At 63.2% G+C, this 19,096-nt stretch overlaps 4 protein-coding genes across 17 annotated transcripts; 2 read left to right on the top strand and 2 right to left on the bottom strand.

Annotated features, from left to right (window-relative positions):
* The first annotated feature begins 123 nt into the window (after positions 1-123).
* TEKTIP1 (tektin bundle interacting protein 1) lies at positions 124-1,562 on the top strand. The gene is made up of 4 exons (XM_010724796.4): positions 124-261; positions 335-549; positions 719-844; positions 924-1,562. The coding sequence occupies exons 1-4, from the start codon at positions 188-190 to the stop codon at positions 1,067-1,069; spliced, it is 561 nt and encodes a 186-aa protein (XP_010723098.1). The 5' UTR covers positions 124-187; the 3' UTR covers positions 1,070-1,562.
* LOC104914647 (uncharacterized) lies at positions 1,203-5,867 on the bottom strand. 8 transcript variants are annotated; one of them, XM_085212052.1, is made up of 12 exons: positions 5,726-5,867; positions 3,263-3,385; positions 3,080-3,152; positions 2,810-2,983; positions 2,644-2,742; positions 2,501-2,572; positions 2,363-2,431; positions 2,172-2,235; positions 1,941-2,027; positions 1,782-1,863; positions 1,603-1,710; positions 1,203-1,533 (listed from the first exon to the last, which is right to left on the bottom strand). In XM_085212052.1, the coding sequence occupies exons 1-12, from the start codon at positions 5,830-5,832 to the stop codon at positions 1,518-1,520; spliced, it is 1,074 nt and encodes a 357-aa protein (XP_085068178.1). In that variant the 5' UTR covers positions 5,833-5,867; the 3' UTR covers positions 1,203-1,517. The 8 variants fall into 8 exon arrangements, with proteins under 8 accessions (XP_085068178.1, XP_010723103.1, XP_010723104.2 ...); XM_010724801.3 differs by lacking the exon at positions 5,726-5,867 and adding an exon at positions 5,132-5,274; XM_010724802.3 differs by lacking the exon at positions 5,726-5,867 and adding an exon at positions 4,913-5,076.
* A 46-nt stretch (positions 5,868-5,913) lies between these two features.
* On the bottom strand, positions 5,914-12,358 carry MFSD12 (major facilitator superfamily domain containing 12). 4 transcript variants are annotated; one of them, XM_003213190.4, is made up of 10 exons: positions 11,938-12,346; positions 9,758-9,968; positions 9,015-9,138; positions 8,577-8,774; positions 8,403-8,495; positions 8,201-8,293; positions 7,358-7,528; positions 7,099-7,193; positions 6,612-6,742; positions 5,914-6,062 (listed from the first exon to the last, which is right to left on the bottom strand). In XM_003213190.4, the coding sequence occupies exons 1-10, from the start codon at positions 12,209-12,211 to the stop codon at positions 5,968-5,970; spliced, it is 1,485 nt and encodes a 494-aa protein (XP_003213238.3). In that variant the 5' UTR covers positions 12,212-12,346; the 3' UTR covers positions 5,914-5,967. The 4 variants fall into 4 exon arrangements, 3 of the variants coding, with proteins under 3 accessions (XP_003213238.3, XP_085068172.1, XP_085068171.1); XR_014880240.1 differs by having other exon boundaries at positions 6,042-6,062; positions 7,099-7,188; positions 11,938-12,356; XM_085212046.1 differs by lacking the exon at positions 6,612-6,742 and having other exon boundaries at positions 5,945-6,062; positions 7,099-7,188; positions 11,938-12,358.
* HMG20B (high mobility group 20B) lies at positions 11,968-19,093 on the top strand. Of its 4 annotated transcripts, XM_019610000.3 has the most exons (11): positions 11,968-12,106; positions 14,219-14,472; positions 15,090-15,156; positions 16,171-16,276; positions 16,484-16,687; positions 16,960-17,080; positions 17,183-17,235; positions 17,487-17,562; positions 17,637-17,852; positions 18,157-18,289; positions 18,403-19,093. In XM_019610000.3, the coding sequence occupies exons 3-11, from the start codon at positions 15,119-15,121 to the stop codon at positions 18,413-18,415; spliced, it is 960 nt and encodes a 319-aa protein (XP_019465545.1). In that variant the 5' UTR covers positions 11,968-12,106; positions 14,219-14,472; positions 15,090-15,118; the 3' UTR covers positions 18,416-19,093. The 4 variants fall into 4 exon arrangements, with proteins under 4 accessions (XP_019465545.1, XP_010723097.1, XP_019465544.1 ...); XM_010724795.3 differs by lacking the exon at positions 11,968-12,106 and having other exon boundaries at positions 14,430-14,502; XM_019609999.3 differs by lacking the exon at positions 11,968-12,106 and having other exon boundaries at positions 14,458-14,513.
* The last annotated feature ends 3 nt before the right edge of the window (positions 19,094-19,096 follow it).

Below are 19,096 nucleotides of genomic sequence, written 5' to 3'. Positions count from 1 at the left end.
CTTGGTGTTCTGGGGACGCCCTGAGCTCTGTGTGGACACAGCAGTTTAGTGCTGCCTGCTAATGGGGCGGTGGTCCCTGCGCCGAGTGGCACAGAGGTGCCCCCTCCCCCCCACCCCCACCCTGTTGCCACTGTCGCCGTTGCTCGGGTGCTGATTCCAGCACTGCTGTGGGCTCTCAGGGCTGGGCATGAAGCCGGGGGTGCACAGAGCCTGGGTGCCGCAGAGCACCCTCGAAACGGACTTCCCTCTGCCCCTGGGCAGGTGAGGCAGGGGTGGGAGCGGGGGGCTGAGCCCTGTGGGTGCTGCAGGCCCTGATGTCCCCTCCTGCCCGCAGTGAGCAGTACGTGACGCTGCGGGGGCCGCGCTGTGCACCAGTGGTGAGGCAGGCGGTGCGCTGGAAGATGACCCCCCTGGGCAGGGATGCAGCGGGGCAGAGCTGGTGGACGGAGCCGAGCTGCCACGGGGCAGAGGACGTCAGGGACGGCCTCACCCATGGCACTGCCTGGCAGCGCTCACACGGCCCTCCTGAACTGGAGCCGCTGCCCCCTGGTACGGAGCTGGGTGGGGGGCAGTGGGAGGGGAAAGCACAGCGCTAACCCAGGAGCTGGGGAGGGGGAGGCTGCGGGGCTCCTCGGGGAGTAGGATGGGGGTGGAGGGGGAGCTGGGAGGTGTCCTGCTGCCCGCCCCCAGCTCTGCAGCCTGTTTTCCCCCCCCCAAGTCTATGACCAGCACCTGCGGGAGGTTGCCTGCTGGGATCCCACTGTCCCTGCTGCCTACCCAGGGCCTGGCACGCGTTGGGGAGCCTTCCTGTGGCAGGAGTGCCCCATCCTGGGCAAGGAGTACGGTAAGAGCTGGGGGGGATGGCAGTGTGCCCTGCAGTACCCGCCCGAGCCCCCCCTCACCATTTTCCTTCTGTTCTGCAGTGGCCACCCGCAGCCAGAGCACTGCGGGGCCGGGGGGCAGCTCAGGGTACGTCCCTTTGCTGTCCTTCTGCAGCCCCCAAACCACCGCCCGGGACGTCTGCACCTGGAGCCTCCTGCAGCACCAGCCCTCGACCTCCCACAAATAACAGCGCTGCGAGTCTGCTGCTGCTATGGGGGGGTGAGGGGAGGGCAAAGCCTCTGTGCACAGCCCGAGGAACAGAGGAACCGTCAGCCTTGTGGTGGGGGACCCCGTAACACAGACGGCCCGTGCAGCACAGGTAGCACCACGTCAGCTCTTTATTAATAAAAATAGTTCAGTCTCCCTGTGCCCACCAGGCCCCGCTGTGCCCGCACCCCTGGGGGTGGCTGCCTCCCAGGGCGGGGGCCTGGCTCTGGCTTTGCCCTCAGATCAGTGCTCACACAATGAGTTCAGGGGGTGAAGCATGGGGGGGAGGGGGTGGGATGGAGCCCCACGGCCTGCGGGGGCTCCCTGGGGGTGCTGGAAGGTATGCGGGGACCCCCCCCACCTTCTGGGGCATCCCAGAGCCGGTCCCATGGGCTGGTGGCCTGGTGTCAGCCAGGTCCCTGCTGGCCTCACGTCTTCTTGTGCCTGGGAGGGAGGGCAGGGTGAAGGGTTCCCACTGAGCTGGGGGTGAAGGGGCCACTGCCCCCCACTCACCGCTGCACCAGGCGGAGCTCTGGCCAAGCCCCCATGGCCGCCAGCTGCTGCTCCAGCTCCAGGATGCGCAGCCCGATGTACCCCGAGGTCAGCAGCAAGGCCACCATCCTGGGGACAGCACAGGTCAGGGACAGGGACACAGGGCTGGGGGTGGGGGTGGCCTCTGCCCAAGGACTCACAGCAGCAGGTAGAGCACGATGATGGTGTTGAAAGCACGCAGCTGTGCGGCGCTTTGGGCTGCCAGTGCTGTGTGGGGTCCCCCTGCCAGGAGGAGGTGGTGTTGGGGACAGCAGCGTGGCCAAGAGAGGCGTCTTGGCTCTGCCAAGGACACTGCTCACCTCTGCCCAGAACTGGAGTGTCCTCTGCCATCTCCTCCTCTTCTTCCTCATCCTCCTCTGCTCTGTTCAGCGTCGGGTTCGGCTCATCTGCACATAACCGGGATCCATTCGAGTGCCTTGGGACCCAGCGGGGTGCGCGAGGTGGCCCCAAGAAGGGAGGCCTGCAGGAACTATGGGGTGTTGTGGGGGGCACGTGGGGGCTGTGGGGGGCACACTGGGGCGGCTGCTCACCCTGCAGCTCCAGGAGATCATCAGGCTCTGGTGTGCACCGCTCCAAGTCTGAGTGGCTCGAGGTCTGCAGGAGGACAGGGATTGTTGGAGGATGGGTGGGGGGCTGGCAGGGGGTGGGGCTTCTCAGCACCACATTTCCCCCAAAAAGCCCTCCCTGGGGCCATGCAGTGCCGTTGCTGCCGTTCCCTCACCAAGGATTTCTTAGGGCTTTGCTCAGTGCTGTGGTTGAGGGGAGAGGCTGGGGGGCTCCAGGCATCGTCCTGCGCAAGGAAAGCTGCAGCGGGGTGCAGGGGGCACAGAGCCCAGCCCCTACCCAGCACACTGCCTACCTGCAGGTGTCTGCAGAGCGATTTCAGCAGCTGGTAGGTGGCCTCACGCCGGCGCAGTGACACAAAGAGGAACTGTGGGCAGAGGGATGGGCAGTCAGTTCCCCCCCATGGCCCCAACCCTATTGCCCCCTCCCCAAGCTCACCTTCTCCCCCTGCTCCGTGCGGATGCTGAGTGCGTTGGGCACCAGCAGCGCCGTGTTGGTCTTCTTGAGGGCACAGACAGAAGCCACCGGGACAACAGCCTGAGGGGAGCAAGCGTGGTCAGACCCCATGCCCCCACACCACCCCACACCCTCCCCCCGCCCCCACCTTGATGTCCCTGAGCAGCAGGCTGGCGTGGAAGCAGAGGTGCCCAGAAGAGATATAGAGGCGGCCGTGGTAGGGCACCTCGCGCTGCCAGGCGCAGGAGAAGCAGGCCAGCAGAGCCTCGCGCCCTGCGATCTCCTCAAAGGCTTTGTGGAAGGCAGCACGGCGCTTGCTGAGCTGTGGGGAAGCCGAGGAGTGGGGCTGAGCCCTGGCACCCCCAGTACCCACCACAAAATGGAGATGGGGTCCCCCCTCCTCGCCCCCAGGACTCACCGGGTTTGGGGATCCTGGCTGACCCGATGCCTCCGGGGTCTCGATGCAGGTGGAGGCGTCGTAGGTTCTGGATCTGCCGGGAGCAGCAGCCACTGAGCCGTGGCCATGGGGGCCTGAAGGCTGTGGCTCAGGGGTGCAGCACTGCAGGACATGGGGGTTGTGAGTCAGGGACGCAGCACCCACCTGGCGAGTGCAGGGTGCTGGTCCGGCTGCGCGCTGCCTCTCTCCTCCAGGCTCTGCCACGGCTTTTCCAGCACCACCCTCCTGCTCCTCCGCAGCCTCCTCGACATGGAGCAGCCCGGTGTACTGTGGGGGACAGAAACAGGTGAGGGGGGATGAGACAAGGGAAGCCTATCCCATCCCCAAGTCCTTCACCCGCCCCACGCTCACACAATTGGCTGCAGTTATCCGCAGGCGATGGTGCATGGGGTCCTCCTTGTCCACAGTGTCCCAAAAGGGGGACGCTGCCTGTCCCCTGCCAACACTGGGGTGCTCAGCACCCTCTGAGCAGGCACCAGGGCTCACCGGGACACACAAGGAGCAGCACGACCGTTGTGAGCCCTTTCAGAGCATCTCCGGGTGCTGCCTGTCCCACACCCTGAGGTCCCCAGGGCCCCACAGGGCACTCTGCGTGGCAGAGGCCCCACTCCAGGAAGGGCCGCGCCCCAGGCTCTCCCCACACATCAGCCACGGCCCTGAGGACCCATTGGGGATGACAGCTGTGTCCCCAGGGCGGCCGTGGCACCTCCAGCACCCACTCATAGGCAGCGGGGTGGCAGCTCCCGGGTCCCTCTGTGGCTCCCAAGGTGGACACATGGGGGATCGAAGGGCAGAGAGCAAAATTCCTGCGCTGAGGCTGCTGCCCAGCCCAGGTGGTACCTGGTGGTGGGGAGAGTTGAGCCCTCCCGTCCCGTCCCGTCCCGTCCCGTCCCACTGAACCGCAGCCCTGCGCTCCCACGCGTTCCTTCAGCCTCAGCCCACAGCCTCCTCCTCCCCTTTCTCCTCCTCCTCCTCCCAGTGAGGAAGGGCAGGCAGGCGGGGCTGGGACCGGCCGCAGCAAGTTTGCAGGGAGGTGTCGGGTGGGGCTGGACGGAGCAAAAAGCACCTGGGAGTGGGGGGGGCTGCAAAGGGCGTCGCCACCACAACGGCACAACCCAGGCTCCGGTGAGTGCGGGATCGTCGATGGGATGCAGGATGCCCACCCCCCTGTGCCCACAGCCCTCTATGGGGTCTGCCAGGCCTGTGACTGCCAGCACCGCTGGATGCCACCACCCCCATCTGCCCACGGGGTGGGAAGGGGCACGGAGTATCCCTCCTCCCACAGAGGGGACGGCTGAGCCCTCCACATCCCCAGGACCCCAAGCCAAGCTGCCAGGTAGCCCCGAGGGGAGCAGGGCAGCCCCTTGGCCTTGCCCACAGGAGCCTGGGGCAGGTGCCAAGGCTGCCAGCCCGGCCCCGCTCACCCTTGCTCCCTGCCCCGTGCTGACACAGCCCTGCGCTCAGCACCGCGCTGCAGGGAGCGGCCAGAACCCGCACCGCTGCAGCTCCCCATGCTCAGCCTGCAGCCCAGCACCGCGTCACTGCATCACCAGCTGTCCTGCAGCACCGCCTCATCCTGTCCTTGCACACGCACTTCCCTTGCACAAACACTGTGCGCACACCGCACCGCATGTTGCACGCTCACCCCATCACTCACCGCAGCCCCCGTGCTACCCGGGCCCCGCCCCTTTCCCCATCAGGCCCCGCCCCTTCTCTTCAGGCCCCGCCCCCTCGCGCGCCCTCCTTCCCGCCCGCCCCGTGCCCACGTGCCCATCACGTGCAGGGCCCTCGCACCCTTTCGGCTCCGCCCTGTGTTCCCGGGTGCCCCTCTGCCCGCTGCTCGGTGCCCGGCGGGGCCCGGACCTGGGCGCAGCCCAGCCTCCTGCACCGGGCCCCACAGCGATCACCATAGCGGTGTGTGGGGGCCGCTCGCCCCCCGGAGCCGCCTGAGGCAGCGCGGCCTTCAGCCCCAGGGTACAGTCCAGGGCCGTGCGCTCCACTAAGGCTGCGTACCCGGGCGGCGGCGCGGCACAGCCGAGCCCGGAGAGCCCCCAGGCCGCTGCCGCCCTTCTCCCGGTCCCGGGAGCACCGCACCTTCGTGGAAGCGGCGCGAGCCCGCTCCGCAGCTGAGGGCTTGGCAGTGCCGGGCGGCTACCAACCCCCGTGCGGTAAGGAGCGTTCCCATTGGCCGCTGGGCCGCAGGGGGCGGGACAATGCGCCCAGGAACCAATCATCTCCTTCCAGCGCTCCCGCGCGGTCGCCATTTTGTTTGCGGGCGCGGGCCGCAGGCGCCATTTTTGTTGAGGGCGGCCATCTTGCGGTCCGCGCTCCGTGCCCCGTGCACAAACCTCGCCCTGCGGGGCCGGCGGCGCAGGGACCCTTCCTCACGGCATACTGAGGTGGCTGCCGGGGCCCGAGCTCCTTCTGGGGATCCCGCACAGCTCTGGACGCCTGCACAGCTCGGGGCAAGCACAGCCCCTGGGCCTGGACATCCCACACTAGAGCCGAGGGCTCAGGGCTTTGCCAACACTGGCATTTATTCAAGTTCAGAGGTGAGCTGTGTTTGTTCCTTCTTTTTAAAAAAAAGTGCTACGTGTACACACTGACCTTACAAAGCGAGTTAGAACCGAGGGCCGGCGCCCCGTCCAGCAGCACGCCTGCAGCCCGGCCCTCCTAGTGTTACACTTGTGCAAACACACAGGGACGGCCTTCATCGTGTCCCCGCAGCGCGGCGGGACGAGTCCTGTGTGCGGAGGCAGAGCTCACCGACCCCATCCTGCTGCCGTCCCCTCCGTAGGGTCCCTCCAGGCGAGGCTCAGCAGTGTGGGCACTGTGGCTGAAGGCACTGCTCAGTTGACCGTGCTGCTCAGGCTCCTGTCCTCCGCGCTCTCTGTTTCGTGGTATTGGATCCCTGCGTCATTCAGTTCTTGCAGGGCGACGTTGTCTGTAGGGATGAGAGGGACAGGTGAGGAGCCCGTGCAGGGCCGGGTGACCACCGCAGGCTGAGCTGCTCTGTCTGGACTCTGCCACCAGTGCAACATTTAACAAGAGCCCCACATGTGGGGGCCTTCATGCTCTCTCCTCACTCAGAGCAGGATGAGTCCTGGACACCCCGCAGGTCAGACACAGCTGATACTGAGCCCTGGCTGCTGGCCCCCAGCCTGGTGAGGGGAGCCCATCCCCAGCCCTACATCTGACTGCCAGCAAGCGTAGCAGCCCCCTTTGCTCCCCAACAGCCACATGTTCCCAAAGCAGTGTGACCAGGGCAGATCCTGCCACCACAGGCACAGCCCCAGCTCTGGGGCCAGGAGCAGCAGAAGCACAAGGAGCAGAGCCTACCACGAGGGTCACCCTGCAGCCTCCCACTGCAACCAGGGCCATCTGGAAAGACACTCCTGCTTTAGCCTGGGCTGGCACCAGACACGGGGCTCCCTATGTCCCCAGCCCCATGCCTGCCCCTTCCCCATGCCCTGAGCCCCACAGCCCCACTCACGGAAGCGGACACGGATGGGCCAGATCATGATGCAGCACAGAAACACGGTGGCAGCCATGGCAATGCCCCCAGTGACCAACACCATCACCCAGTGATAGAAGCTGACACAGGCAGGGCAGCAGAGCTCAGTCCTGCAGGGAAAGGACAGGGCTGCACTTGGTGGTGGGGTTCAGAGTACCCTGGAGTTGCCACCACCATCCCACTGCCTGGCAGTGACCCTAAGTCCTTGCCCCCAGGACTGGTTCACACCGGGACATGGGAGAAGAGCCCAAGGCTCTGGACTTTGAGAACCCCTTCAGGTGTCTGAGATGCAGCCACTTAGAACCAAAAGAGAAATCAAGGGAGCCTTTAAGATAAATCAGAAATGGTTTCTACCAGTGTCTCTTGCCAAGGCTATAAGAGTGTGCTCCAAACCAGGGTTATTTGCTACCAGGAGGTCTGTCTGCAGCTGTCCCTGTGTGCATTCCTACTCCACAGGGACACTTACGGGCACGGGTGCAGGTTCTGGATCAGCATCACAGCCAGGCCATTGGCCATCTTGTCCGTGAAGCTCATGGCCCCGTAGACAAACGCACTGCTGTGCTGCGAGGGGAGAGGAAACCTCAGGCACGCAGCCAGCGCATGGCACACAGCCCAGCAGGCCCACAAGCGAGAGCCTTGTGCTCTCTCACGGGCAGAGCCTAAATTACAACAGAGCCCATAACAGCAGATCCTGGGCACGAGGGATGGGCTGCTGACAGACGTACCGTGTTGGTCCCAATGAGGTCGGCCGTCATGGAGAGGGACGTGACCAGGATGGTAGCGGAGCCAGCCCCGAGCAGCACGGCCACCCCGTAGATCTCTGCTCCCATCTCCCTGCTCAGGGACACCCAGGAGGCGAAGGCCAGGATCACCAGGATGCCCACAAAGTACGTCAGCTGCTCCGGGCCGGTGAGGGGACAGGCATAGGGACAAGGTAGAGCTCAGTGTCCGCTTGTGCTCCAGCCCTGGGTGACAGCCCATGAGGAGGACAGCAGGGCCAGCACTTCCCAGGTCTCACAGCAACAGCTCTGGATTGCTCTCAGTTGGCTTAGGAGTCCCCAGGCAGCAGGGGCCTCGCAGTGACCCAGCCTGTTTTACAGCCTAAGGGTTGGGACCACAGTGGGGAACCAACAGGAAGCTGTGGGCAGGGTTTCTGTGCACCCAGCTGGCAGGAGCAGAGCAGGCTTTGCTCCAGGACATTTGCTTCAGTGCAGAAGGGAATGCTGTAGACTCTCACACCTCAAGTGTGGCTCAGCCAAGCCCATCCTTTGCCCCTCCTGAACACCCCAGGGCTGCACAGGACAGGCTGACTCTGGACCAACATCACTTCCCCAGACCTCTGCACCTTCAGGTGTGCAGGACAGGCCCATGCCATCCCTCACCCTGCCCCATAGGACCCACGCTGCAGCAGGAGGTCCCTGCTTTGCAGCCAGGCTCATGCGTGCCACGTGCTCTGCTCATTTGTGGCTTCAGGATTTGGCTTTTCTGCCCAGCCCCTGGGCTCAGGAACAGGTTGCTACACGCTGCCCTGGGTCTGATTCAAACCACTCCACGCCCCTACGACTCACATTTCGACCTATCCACTTATTCACAGGCTTCATGAGGAAGGAGGAGAGGAAGCCACTGATGTACATCACCAGGGGGATGGTGGCAATATATTTCTGTGAGACACAAACACAGGGAGAGGATCAGCTCCGGACCAGTGGCACAGGACTCTGTCCAGGCAACCTCATGGTGCAGGCAGGAATGTGCAATGTGCCCCACACTCACCTTGGGCAGCAGCAGCGAGTTGGTCAGGTACATGGCAATGTAAGTCTGGGACAGGTTGACAATGAGCCGAGTGGCCATGTAGAGCACTGCCACCTGCACAGGGACAGACAGCAGCTCAGCCCGTGCAGCTGCAGGTAAGGAAGGCTGGCACTGCCGTGCCCTGTCTGCTTTTACCTGGTAGAAGGAGGGCTCCAGCAGCCAGTCCTTCCAGACCAGCAGTGAGCGTGGGGACCTCGTGGGCTCCTTCTGCAGCAGGGGTGTGCTCTCCTGGGGCTGCGACACAGAGCCCAGTGGGTACAGCTTCTCTTTGGTGCCCAGGTGGAAGATGAGGGAGAACACAGCCCCCAGTCCCACCACAATGAGGGACAGGTTCTGGAGGAGGGAGAGGGGGGTGAGTGTAGCACAGGGTACCCTCTGCCTGCCCATCATGCACTCCCAGGAGTCTCGTGGACTAGGGGGGTTCCCAAAAACCCAAGGAGAGTTGACACAGCCCCTGAGCAGTGCAGCAGAAGAGGCTCTGGGACACTCCCACTTCAATCCCTCCAGTACCTTCCAGTTTAGCTACATCCCACCCGGGGAAGAAGACCCCAGGGACTGAGCTTTGCCACATACCCGAAACACAGAGACATCCTGGATGCCCAGGTGCTCTGTGCGCTCGGGCTGGTCCACCTGCAGGTTCAGCAGCAGCCAGGCCAGGCCGTACACAGTGATGTTGGCCATGACAGTGAAGGCATACCTGGGGGGAGATGGCACATCAGGGTGACACTGAAGGACACACACAGATTCAGCCACAGCAGGGACATTTCCATCCAAGGCTGCCCTACAAACCAGGCGTGCTACAGCCAGCTTGGCATCACAGCATCATTCCAGCACACTGGGACAGGTGAGCATTGGCCACATTAACCTTAACACATTAACCAGTGCCCCTCCCAGCATCCCCAGTGGAAGCCCGGGGGCAGGACCAAGAGGAAAACAAAATCCCTTGGGTTGTTATGCTCAGCCCCAGTCATCCCCAAGCAGGACCACTTGTCCCCAGGGTTACCCACAGCTTCCAGCATGGCTGTGCTGCTGTGCCTGCTTGCCTGATGAAAGGGGAACTTCCTCCTACTGGGCAGATAACCAAACCTTTCTCCATCTGATAAACTCTCTTTCCCACAGCCTGATCCTGCCAGTTAAGCACGAGTTGCACACACTGCCCCAGGGCCGCTACCAGCACAGGGCGCTGCCTCAGCCCTGCATCACCTGGGGTCACATCCCTCCTTGGGAGCATCACTCTCCAGTCCCAAAGCGGCTCATCACTACCACAGCCTTGCTCCTTAGCACCAAAAGGTTTAGGTCAGGAAGACCCAAGTCACCTGAAAGCTGTGAGTTCCACCTTCTCATGGTCACTGGTCACCAGCTCAGGGATGAGAGAGAGGTGGGAGATCTGCGTGGCCGCCCAGCCGAACTGGAAGATGACGATGAAGGGGAGGTAGTAGATGAAGGCTGCCCACTGTGGAGTGCCCTCCTTGCAGCCCAGGCAGGGGTTGAAGATGAAGGGGAAGGAGATGAGGACACAGGTGGTACCTGGGAAGAGAGGAGGGAAGCAGTGAGCTTCTCTAGGACCAGACGGATGCAGCTGCTCGGCCAGGTCCTGCCCTGCTGCTGGGGAGCAAAGTCAGCTCCTCCTGGATGCAGATAACCACCCAAGGACATGTGCCACCCCACCGCCTGCCCCAGGGCGATAAAGCAGCAGGACGGCTCGGCTCTGCAGGCACAAGGCCACTCCATGTCCCTCATCCCTCCTCCCGCAGGGCTGGAGCCATGAGAGCGATGGCCGGGGGTATCTCCAGCACACGGAACAGGAGTGGATCTGTCCCCACGCCAGCATCAGACGCCGCGTCTGTGCTGGGAAGGTCCCAGCTGAGTCAGTGACACCAGAGCCAGGCACCGTCCCCTCTGCGAGCAATAGGGATGCCTGCATGGGCAGGCAAGGACAGGCTGGCTTCTCCACAAACTGCTGATCAAATCCAACAAGAACTGAGTCCCAGGTGCAGTGCCTTGTCCTGTGCGTCCTTAGCTTCACCCTCCCTGCAGTCCTGCCGCTGCAGCCATCCCACAAAGCCAGGCTCCTCCAGCACAGCCTCGTCCTCATGCGGCACAGCCGCAGAGCAGTGCTGGGAGCCCTGCTCCCCCCAGCAGGTCCACCACAGTCCCTCAAGCTCCCACTCCAGCTCTGACTGCCAGGAGTTCCCAGGGCAGCTCCCAGCTTCTGCAGAGCATCACCACCACCAGCCCCAGCTGGCACCGCTGAGGGGAGATGCTGCTGATAGGATCTCGTGGTATCTCGCCCCCAAGGCTGTGGTTTCACAACGTTTCCTCTGACCTGAGCGTGGCTGCTGCTCACAGGAACACCTCACCGCAGTGTGACGGAGCCTGCTGGGAGCCCCAGGGCTCAGCCCCCAGCCCCCGTGGTCCACACACTGCTACAGGCCAGTACAGGATGTGATTCAGGACTTCCCCTTCACTGCACCCCGATGCTGCCCACACTGCCAGGACTCACAGTGTTGGTCACTTCCCCAAATCTGGGGCACAGACCTCACAGATGCTGCGGCAGGGAGTCAGGCAGCCCCCGCTGCACACTTTCCCTTGCTTCAGTTCTGAGATCCCAACCCCTGCGGGTCGTGGGCAGGCCAGCTGCCCTATCAGCCTGCTGTTGGGTTGCACAGAGCGGTTGTTGAGATAAGCTTGGCATCAAGATAACAGCACCCACAGCAAACCGTCCTCACCCTGCACAGATACGCAGCAGCGAGTGCCAGCAGCACTGTGCCATTACAGGAGGAAGCTCCGGGGTCCCTATCTGGCCAGTGGAGGATTTCTTCCACCCTCATCACCAGCTCAGCCCCGTGGGCTCCCACGTGTGTCACAGCCCCGTGCCCACGCTGTCTCCTCCAGGCCCCACATCGGCAGCAGCCCAAGCCCTCGGATGCGTTTTCGCCCCAAGGACAACGATGCAGGATGAGCTCTGTGAGTACCTCACCCAGCACTGCCTCTTCCCCATCCCCGTGGGGAGCTGCCCGCTGTGCTCTGACCTCACGCAGGGACAGGGGCAGAAAGGACCCCACGTGTGCCCCAACAGGGCCAACCCTGGTGAGGGAAGGATGCTGCACCCCAAGGTCCCTGCTGCACCAGGGTTCCCAGCCGCAGGCAGGCCTCAGCTGCATCCCCATGCGTAGGGGAAAGCCCAGATTGCGCACCAGGTTCCCTTTCCACTCTCCTCCTCCTGCCCCGATGCCACCCCAAGGGGCACACAGCCCTGCACTGCACAGACACAGGAATGCAATGCTGCTCTCCCCCATCCCAACGCCACTCAGTGAGCGCTGCTCCTTCTACACAGCTCACCCCAATTATTCGCCCCCGGGATGCTGCAGGGTTGGGGGATCTCAGAGGCAGCGGAGCAGCACCGCAGTGCCGCGCAGTCACCCCCCGTCCAGATAAGACCCCCCAACCTCAGCCCCCCAATCCCGCACCCCTAACGCCTCCTCCCCGCTCTCACCCGCCAGGTGCCACGACTTCCTCCGCCCGTAGCGCCCGCAGCCGGCCGAGCGGTCAGCCTCGTAGCCGAGCAGCGGCGTGCACAGCCCGTCGGCCACCTGTCCGGCCAACAGCAGCCCACCGGCCAGCCCGTGGCTGTAACCCAGCACGGCGTGCAGGTAGAGCAGCAGGTACGTGAACCAGAGCGAGGCGCACAGATCGTTCAGGAAATGCCCGGCCGCGAAACTCAACCGCGCCCGCAGCGGCAGCGCTGCCCCCAGCGCGGGCTCCGCCATGGCGCGCCGGCGCTCCGCCGCCCCGCAACCCGCTTATAGCGCCCGCCGGGCCGGGCAGTGCGGGGCGGGGCGGGGCGGGGGCGGGACGCGGCCTCCGTGCGGCTGGGAGCGAGGCATGGCGTTCTGCTCGTGGCCCCCGGGCACCCGCGGCGCCGGGAGTCCCCCGGCCCCGACCCCGCCCACCCCGTTCCCAACCTCGGTGCGCTTTTTGGGGTATCCCGTAGGGAAGGAGCGGCGCCCCTATGCGTGGTGCGCGGCGGTGGGTGGGAGCGGGGTAGGCGGGGTGACGGCCGCGCTCGTGCCCAGGGACCCCCGCTCCCCCCTTCCCACCCGCAGCGGGCAGCGTGACCGTGGGTTTGTGTGCCCAGGGGTGAGATGGAGGAGAACTATTGCTGGGCGCTGGGACAGTTCAAAGCTCCGTTTCAAGTGGTGGCTCTGATTGCAGAACACACAGAGCCACGGTTCCACTCGCACTGCCCGCAGGCACGCTGCGATCACGGGGATGCTGACAGCCGTGGGCACTGCTGGGTGCAGTGAGGTCCCTGTTTTTTTTTGCCGGGGGCACCTCGGGGGCTGCCAGGCTGGGGGCTGCGGGTCCGTGTGATTTTGGGGACCTGGATGTGACCGCCTTTCACCCTGCAGAGGGGGGTGCCAAGGACACCCTGATATGGCCACAGGTTCAGCGTGTTGGCAGCAAATGAGTGGCTGAGCCCCAAGGCCAGGATGCTCTGGATAAACGATTTTCATTGGTGTAAGGTCTTGTGATTCTTTGTGATTCCTGTGGCAGCTCTGGCTGCAGCGCCGGCGCCTTGCATCACCCCCAGCTCTGTCCCTGCTGTCATGTGAGGACGGAGTGGTGACTCACAGAGGAAGTGAAAATCTGAATGGGAGGTTGGGGTGGCCCCAGCTGGCTCCCAGTCCCACAGCTGTGAACTGCCTGCCCCCCTCCAAATGCCAGCATCCCCTGACACTGGGCGTTGGGCACCCTGGATTTCTGTACTTTGGGCATTGAGCATCGTGTGCTGTGGCATTTGGGCACTTGGTTTTCATGCACTCTGGGCATCAGGCAAACCGGGGAGCAGTCAGCTCGGCACTGGGTACCTCGGGCATCACGTGCCCTTGGTCGTTGTGCACCCTTGGTCTGTGCATCTCAGTGCTACACGCTCTGGGTGCGCTGTGCCCCGTGACTCTCGCACCCTGTAGTTTGGGACTCCTGCCTGAATTTGTGCACTCTGGGAATCGAGCACATTGGACAGCAGTGTTCAGGGTGCTGTGTGTTCTGGGCATCAAGCACCCTGGACTGTGTGCCCTAAGATTCCTGCACTGTGGGCATTGGGCACCTCGGGGTCAGGTGCTCTGGGCGTTGTGCACCCACGGCTGTTACGCACACTGGATATTCTGCACTCAGTCTTCACGCACACTGGGCATTGGGCAACGTGGGCACAGTGTGCCGTGGGATTTGGGCACACTGTGCATTGGATAACTTGGTCATCGTGTGCCCTGGGCATCAAACATCACATTCCCTGAGCTGTATGCACCCAGCTCATGGCAAACCTTGGGCACCTTCACACTGGGTGTCCCATGGGCACTGCACACCCTGGGCAATGGGCATCTCGTGCACCCTCAGCCCTGGGCCTGGTGTTCCCTCAGTGCTGCTCACCCCACGCACTGTGTGGGTGGTTCTGGGACACTGGGGTCCCCTGAGTGGGGTGTTGGGTCACTGCCAGTGCTGTGGGTGGGTGCTGGGGGTCACGGAGACCAATGAGGTGTGCTGGGATCATGGCACCCCTTCCACTGAGGAGGTGTCGGGGCCACTGGGAGCAATGTGGAGGTACTGGGGTCACTAGAAGGATTAGGGATGGGTAACTGGAGTTCCTGTGACACCCCTGGGGTGGATCCTGGGAGCAGGAACCCCCTCGCCCCGCGCTCCTTGCCGGGGTGGACGCTGGGGGCACTGGAGGGGAATGGTTAGCGGTGGGCCCAACGCTTTGCCGTTGCCTTTTTAAGGCTCTGAACTCCCCGGACTTCCGCGTCTGCACACCGCTTTTTGATTGGCTGGGCGGCCGGCCGCGCGCGCCGAGCTCAACGCACGCAACGTAGGCCTTCCTCCTCGCCACGCCCACTCACTGCCGCTTCCTGTGGACGTCATACAGCTGCAGCCAATCGGCAAGAGGCCGTGCGCTCCACGACCGGGCGCAGAAACCAATCGGGAGAGCCGAAGCGGGATCTTTATTTGCATAATAATAGAGGGGCGGGGCCGGGTGAGGAAGGGCGGCTGAGGGGGTTTGGAGGTGCCTGGGAGGTGGCGGAGGGGAACCCCGATATGGGAGTGGGGGCCGGGAGGGCGGAGGGGGCCTCGTCTGGGGGCTGGGGGAGAGCTGGGGGCCGGGGGGCTCAGAGGGGGGGTTTGGGGGCTGCGAGCAGTGGGGGGGAGCTGGGGGGTCCCGAGAGGGGATCTTGGGGGGGATAAATGGTTCCTGGAGGGGAGCAGTGGGGTGAATGGGGGCCCTGTGGGGAAGCTGATGGCACTGAATGACGATCCTGGTGGGGTGGGGGAACCAATGGCAGTGAGTGGTGGCCCTGGGGGGGGGACGGCTGGGGCCGAATGGAGGCCCTGAGGGGAGACTGATGGAAGTGGGTGGGTGTCCCGAGGGGGGGATTTCTGGGAGTGGGTGGGGGTCCATGGTGGGAACTGGGGGTGAATGGAAGTGCTGGGGTTGAACTGCTGGGGGTCAGTGGGCGCCCTGGGAGGCTTTGGGTTCTGGAGGTTGAGGCGCGATGGCTGCAGGGTTGCTTGGCTCAGGGAAGGCTTGAGTGGGGACTGTGGCTTCAGTGGCCTCCAGGGACCCCAAGTGATGTCTGCGGGTTCATCTCTCAGGGTCTGACTCCGAGTGACCCTGGCAGCCCATGGCCCACAGCGCGAAGCAGCCGTCTGCAGTGATGCTGTAAGTGCCCCCGCTGAGCCCCACTGCCGGCCTTCGGGCTCTCCCCATAGGGCCTGGTGTAAAATCACACACCTGGTGGGATTCAGATCCGTGGGCTCCCCGTTCATTTTGGGTGCACAGCACCACGCTCTGCCTGTCACCTGCCCCGAGGACATCTCAGCTGTGCTGGGTGCAGTGCCCGAGGGGCTGAGGTGTGAGCAGGACCCTGCCTGGAACACAGTGACTTTCCAAAGCGTCCTCCGGCACGACAGGAATGTGGGGGAGGCTGAGCCTGGCAGCTCTCAGCACATTCCATGGTGTAAGTGTAGGTTCGTTAGGGCTGATAACGAAGAGCTGAGGCCTCCCAGAGACCCAGGAGCAGATTTCCCAGGAAACACAATGTTCATACGCCATCCCATAAGCCTTGGTGGGAGCAGTCAGCCCAGCACCAAGCAGAAAGGGCCCCACCAAAGCAGTGGTTAATTGTACCTTATGTAGGATCACCCGATAGGCTGGGGGCTCTGTGCAGAGCTGGATTCACACCAAGTTGTGTGGTGTGACTGATGAATGCTACGAACCACGGGGCCAGCCCAGATCCATACAACTTTTAATGTGCATCCAAATTTCCTCTCCCTCGCGGGCTTTGTGCTGACCCTGTGCCATCTCGTCTATCTTGTGACTTTGATGAAAGTGAAAATTAATGATGTTTGCACGGAAAACTGGTGCCCTTCACGGCTCCCTCCCTTCCAGCTGTGCTGTGGTTGGTGTGTGACTGTGGGATGCAGCCAGCCTGGGGTCTCTGTGTCTGAGCAATGTGTCCCATCTTGCTGTGGGATCAAAGGGACAGTGGTGCCATAGGAAGGAGCTGGGGGGGATGCTGTGATGTGGGCAGAGCTGCTCAGCACAGTCCTGTGGGCTGCTGGATCGTGTGGTGATGGAGGTGGAGCTGGGGTTTGGGCACTGGTTGGGTTGGCTGATGCTGGAGATGTTGCAGTGGTCCCGCAGCCCTTCCTGATGGTCGTTCTCTGTCTGCAGGCATGCAACAGGCAAGGCTCAGCATGGCAACTTCCTGGTGGCCATCAAACAGGAGAAGGGAGAGGTGGCTCGTGCCAGCGGCGAGAAGCCGCACGGCGAGGAGGAGGTGAGCAGCAGCCTCTGAGATCCCTTCGTGCACAAACCGTCCTGCTCCAAGCCAGAGCTGGGGCTGTCCCTCAGCTCTCCCAGGCTGAGCTGTGCTGCAGTGTTGGGCAAACCCATGGCCAGAACTGCAGCTTGGAGCACAACGACCTGCGCTCCCGTCAACACCCACTTGTAATTTTATTGTCCTTTTACATCCTTGGGGCACCAGCCAGTGAAGAAGAGGGGTTGGCCTAAGGGCAAGAAGAGGAAGAAGATCCTTCCCAATGGCCCCAAGGCCCCGGTGACAGGCTATGTGAGATTCCTGAATGAGCGGCGCGAGCAGATCCGCACACAGCACCCCGACCTGCCCTTCCCAGAGATCACCAAGATGCTGGGGGCTGAGTGGAGCAAGCTGCAGCTCTCAGAGAAGCAGGTACCAGGAGTTCTCTCAGCTGAGGCAGGCACGTCCCTTGTCCCTGCACCTTCCGGCTCCTTCTGGGAGCTTCACCCCTCTGCTGAGAATGGCTGAGCCACTCATCTCAGTGCGTTTGGAAGCTGAGATCTTTGCGTACAGGGGGTCTGGGCACCAAAATGTTTGCTGGGAGCATGTCCCAGTGCTGCTGGGCCTCGAGGTGTGGGATGGGATCACCTGGGGACCTGCTGCTGGGCTGGGCTGAGCCAGGCTGAGTGTTGCCGCGTCCGTAGCGCTATCTGGACGAAGCAGAGCGGGAGAAGCAGCAGTACATGAAGGAGCTGCGGGAATATCAGCAGTCGGAAGCCTACAAGATGTGCACGGAGAAAATCCAGGAGAAGAAGATCAAGAAAGGTGTGCTGCGTTGGTGCCTTTTGCTCGGGATGCAGCCCGGTGCTGCTGGGGGTTGGGGGTCCTGGGGGGTCTCCTGGGGGTAACCTGCTTCCTTCTTACCAGAGGACGCCAGCTCTGCGGCAGCAAACACCCTGCTGAACGGGCACCCACAGAAGGTGAGGCACTGCAGGCCGTGTGGGGAAACCGAGGCCTGTGGTGCTGCTGGGTTTGGCCTGGGGGATGGGTGAGGAGGGGCTGAGGGAATCCCAGGGTGGGTTCCAGGACTCCAATTCCCGCTGAAACAGAGCCTGAAGCTGCAGGAGGCGGCACACAGCCATCCCTTGCCTGTCACCTCCTTGTGCTCAGGGTGAGGGCAGGGATGGGACGCGGGGTCCTCTTGTCTGACCCATCCCCTGCTGCCCCCCAGGCTGGCGAGTGCAGCGATGCCTTCTCCACCTTTGACGTTCCCATCTTCACAGAGGAGTTCTTGGACCAAAACAAAGGTGTGGGGCTGGGGAAGGGGCTGAGTTTGGGGTGGGGATCGCTGAGCCCCTCTGATCCCACTCTGTCCCTGCAGCCCGGGAGGCCGAGCTGCGGCGCCTGCGGAAGATGAACACGGAGTTTGAGGAGCAGAACGCCATCCTGCAGAAGCACACGGAGAGCATGAACTGTGCCAAAGAGAAGCTGGAGCAGGAGCTGGCGCAGGAGGAGAGGCAGACGCTGGCCCTGCAGCAGCAGCTGCAGTCGGTACGGCAGGCGCTCACCACCAGCTTTGCCTCCCTCCCCATCCCTGGTGAGTGTGGGGCAGCGTTGGTGCCAGTAGGGACCATAAGAGGACATCAGTGGGGCAGAGATGGGTGCCCATCTGGTGGGAGGAGGACCCTGGAGCACTCTGGGCTGGGATAGCTTCCCTGTAGTGGGCTAGGATGGGCTGGGAGCTCGTCTCTGGATGCACAGCTCTGCAGGGTAGGTGTTACGCAAACCCTTTTGGCCCTGGGTCTGCCTCGCTGCGTGCTCTGCTACTGCAGGAGGTGGGACTCCACAGTCGTGGTCTCACCCCGGTATGGATGGGGACTTACTGAGCTGCTGCCCCACAGGCACTGGGGAAACCCCGACGCTGAGCACCCTGGATTTCTACATGGCCAAGCTGCACAGTGCCATTGAGAGCAACCCGCTGCAGCACGAGAAGCTGGTGGTCCGCATCAAGGAGATCCTGTCCCGCATAGCCAGGTGGGTCCCCGTGTCCTGGCCTGGTTGCAGGGGGAGTTTGGGGTGTCCCCATGTTACTGTGGGACAGGAAGACAAAACTCCTGTCACTTGGCATTGCATTCCTCTCTCTGCAGTGAACATTTGTGAAAGAGGACCGGTCCCTGCAGAGCTCGGGGCCGGCTGGACCGCAGCGCTGTTCCTTGGAGCTCCTGCAAGGGATGGTCCCTGCTGGGGGTCTGGCTGCATCCCCTGCACCCCGGGGTGGCCCCAGCCCTGCAGTGGTGACATCTGAGGACCTCGAGCTTCTGGGGACCAACATGAGCATCCCCCCGCCCTCCTGTGAGCAGGACAGCAGCCTCACCCAGGGTGTCTCGAGGCTGTGGCTGCTTTATTTAATCTTCCCCCTTCCCCTCGCTGCTGCCTGTGGGTGCCTTCAGCTCCGTGCTCCCTCCCTGCCCTCCTCTTCTCTGTGCTATGGGACCAGTGGGGCGGCTCCTTCCCCTTCATGCTGGGGGGCTGTGGGGCTTGAGCCCTTCCTCCCTGCCTTCGTGGGACCACCGTGACGGCGGCCGCGTCCTCCCCACACTGTGCCAGCCCTGGGGCTGCCTGTCACTAATCTCAGATTGTGTAATTAGAGAGTGTCTTATTTTCTTACTAGCACTACGTGGCTCCTTGCCTGGGTTTAACTCAGGCAGGGGTCTGACCCTTTTCTCTCGCCTGCAAGGTTGGTGCTCTTTCTGTAGAGAAGTCTCCTGGTTGCCATCTCGTGGCTGCTGGCTTGGGATGGAGATGGGAGTGAATAAATTTGGGAGAAAAAAACCACAACAT

This window comes from Meleagris gallopavo, chromosome 30 (genome assembly GCF_905368555.1).
Source record: "Meleagris gallopavo chromosome 30, MGAL_WU_HG_1.1, whole genome shotgun sequence".
NCBI classification, from domain to species: Eukaryota; Metazoa; Chordata; class Aves; order Galliformes; family Phasianidae; genus Meleagris; species Meleagris gallopavo.
This window is presented reverse-complemented; position numbering and strand designations above follow the sequence as displayed.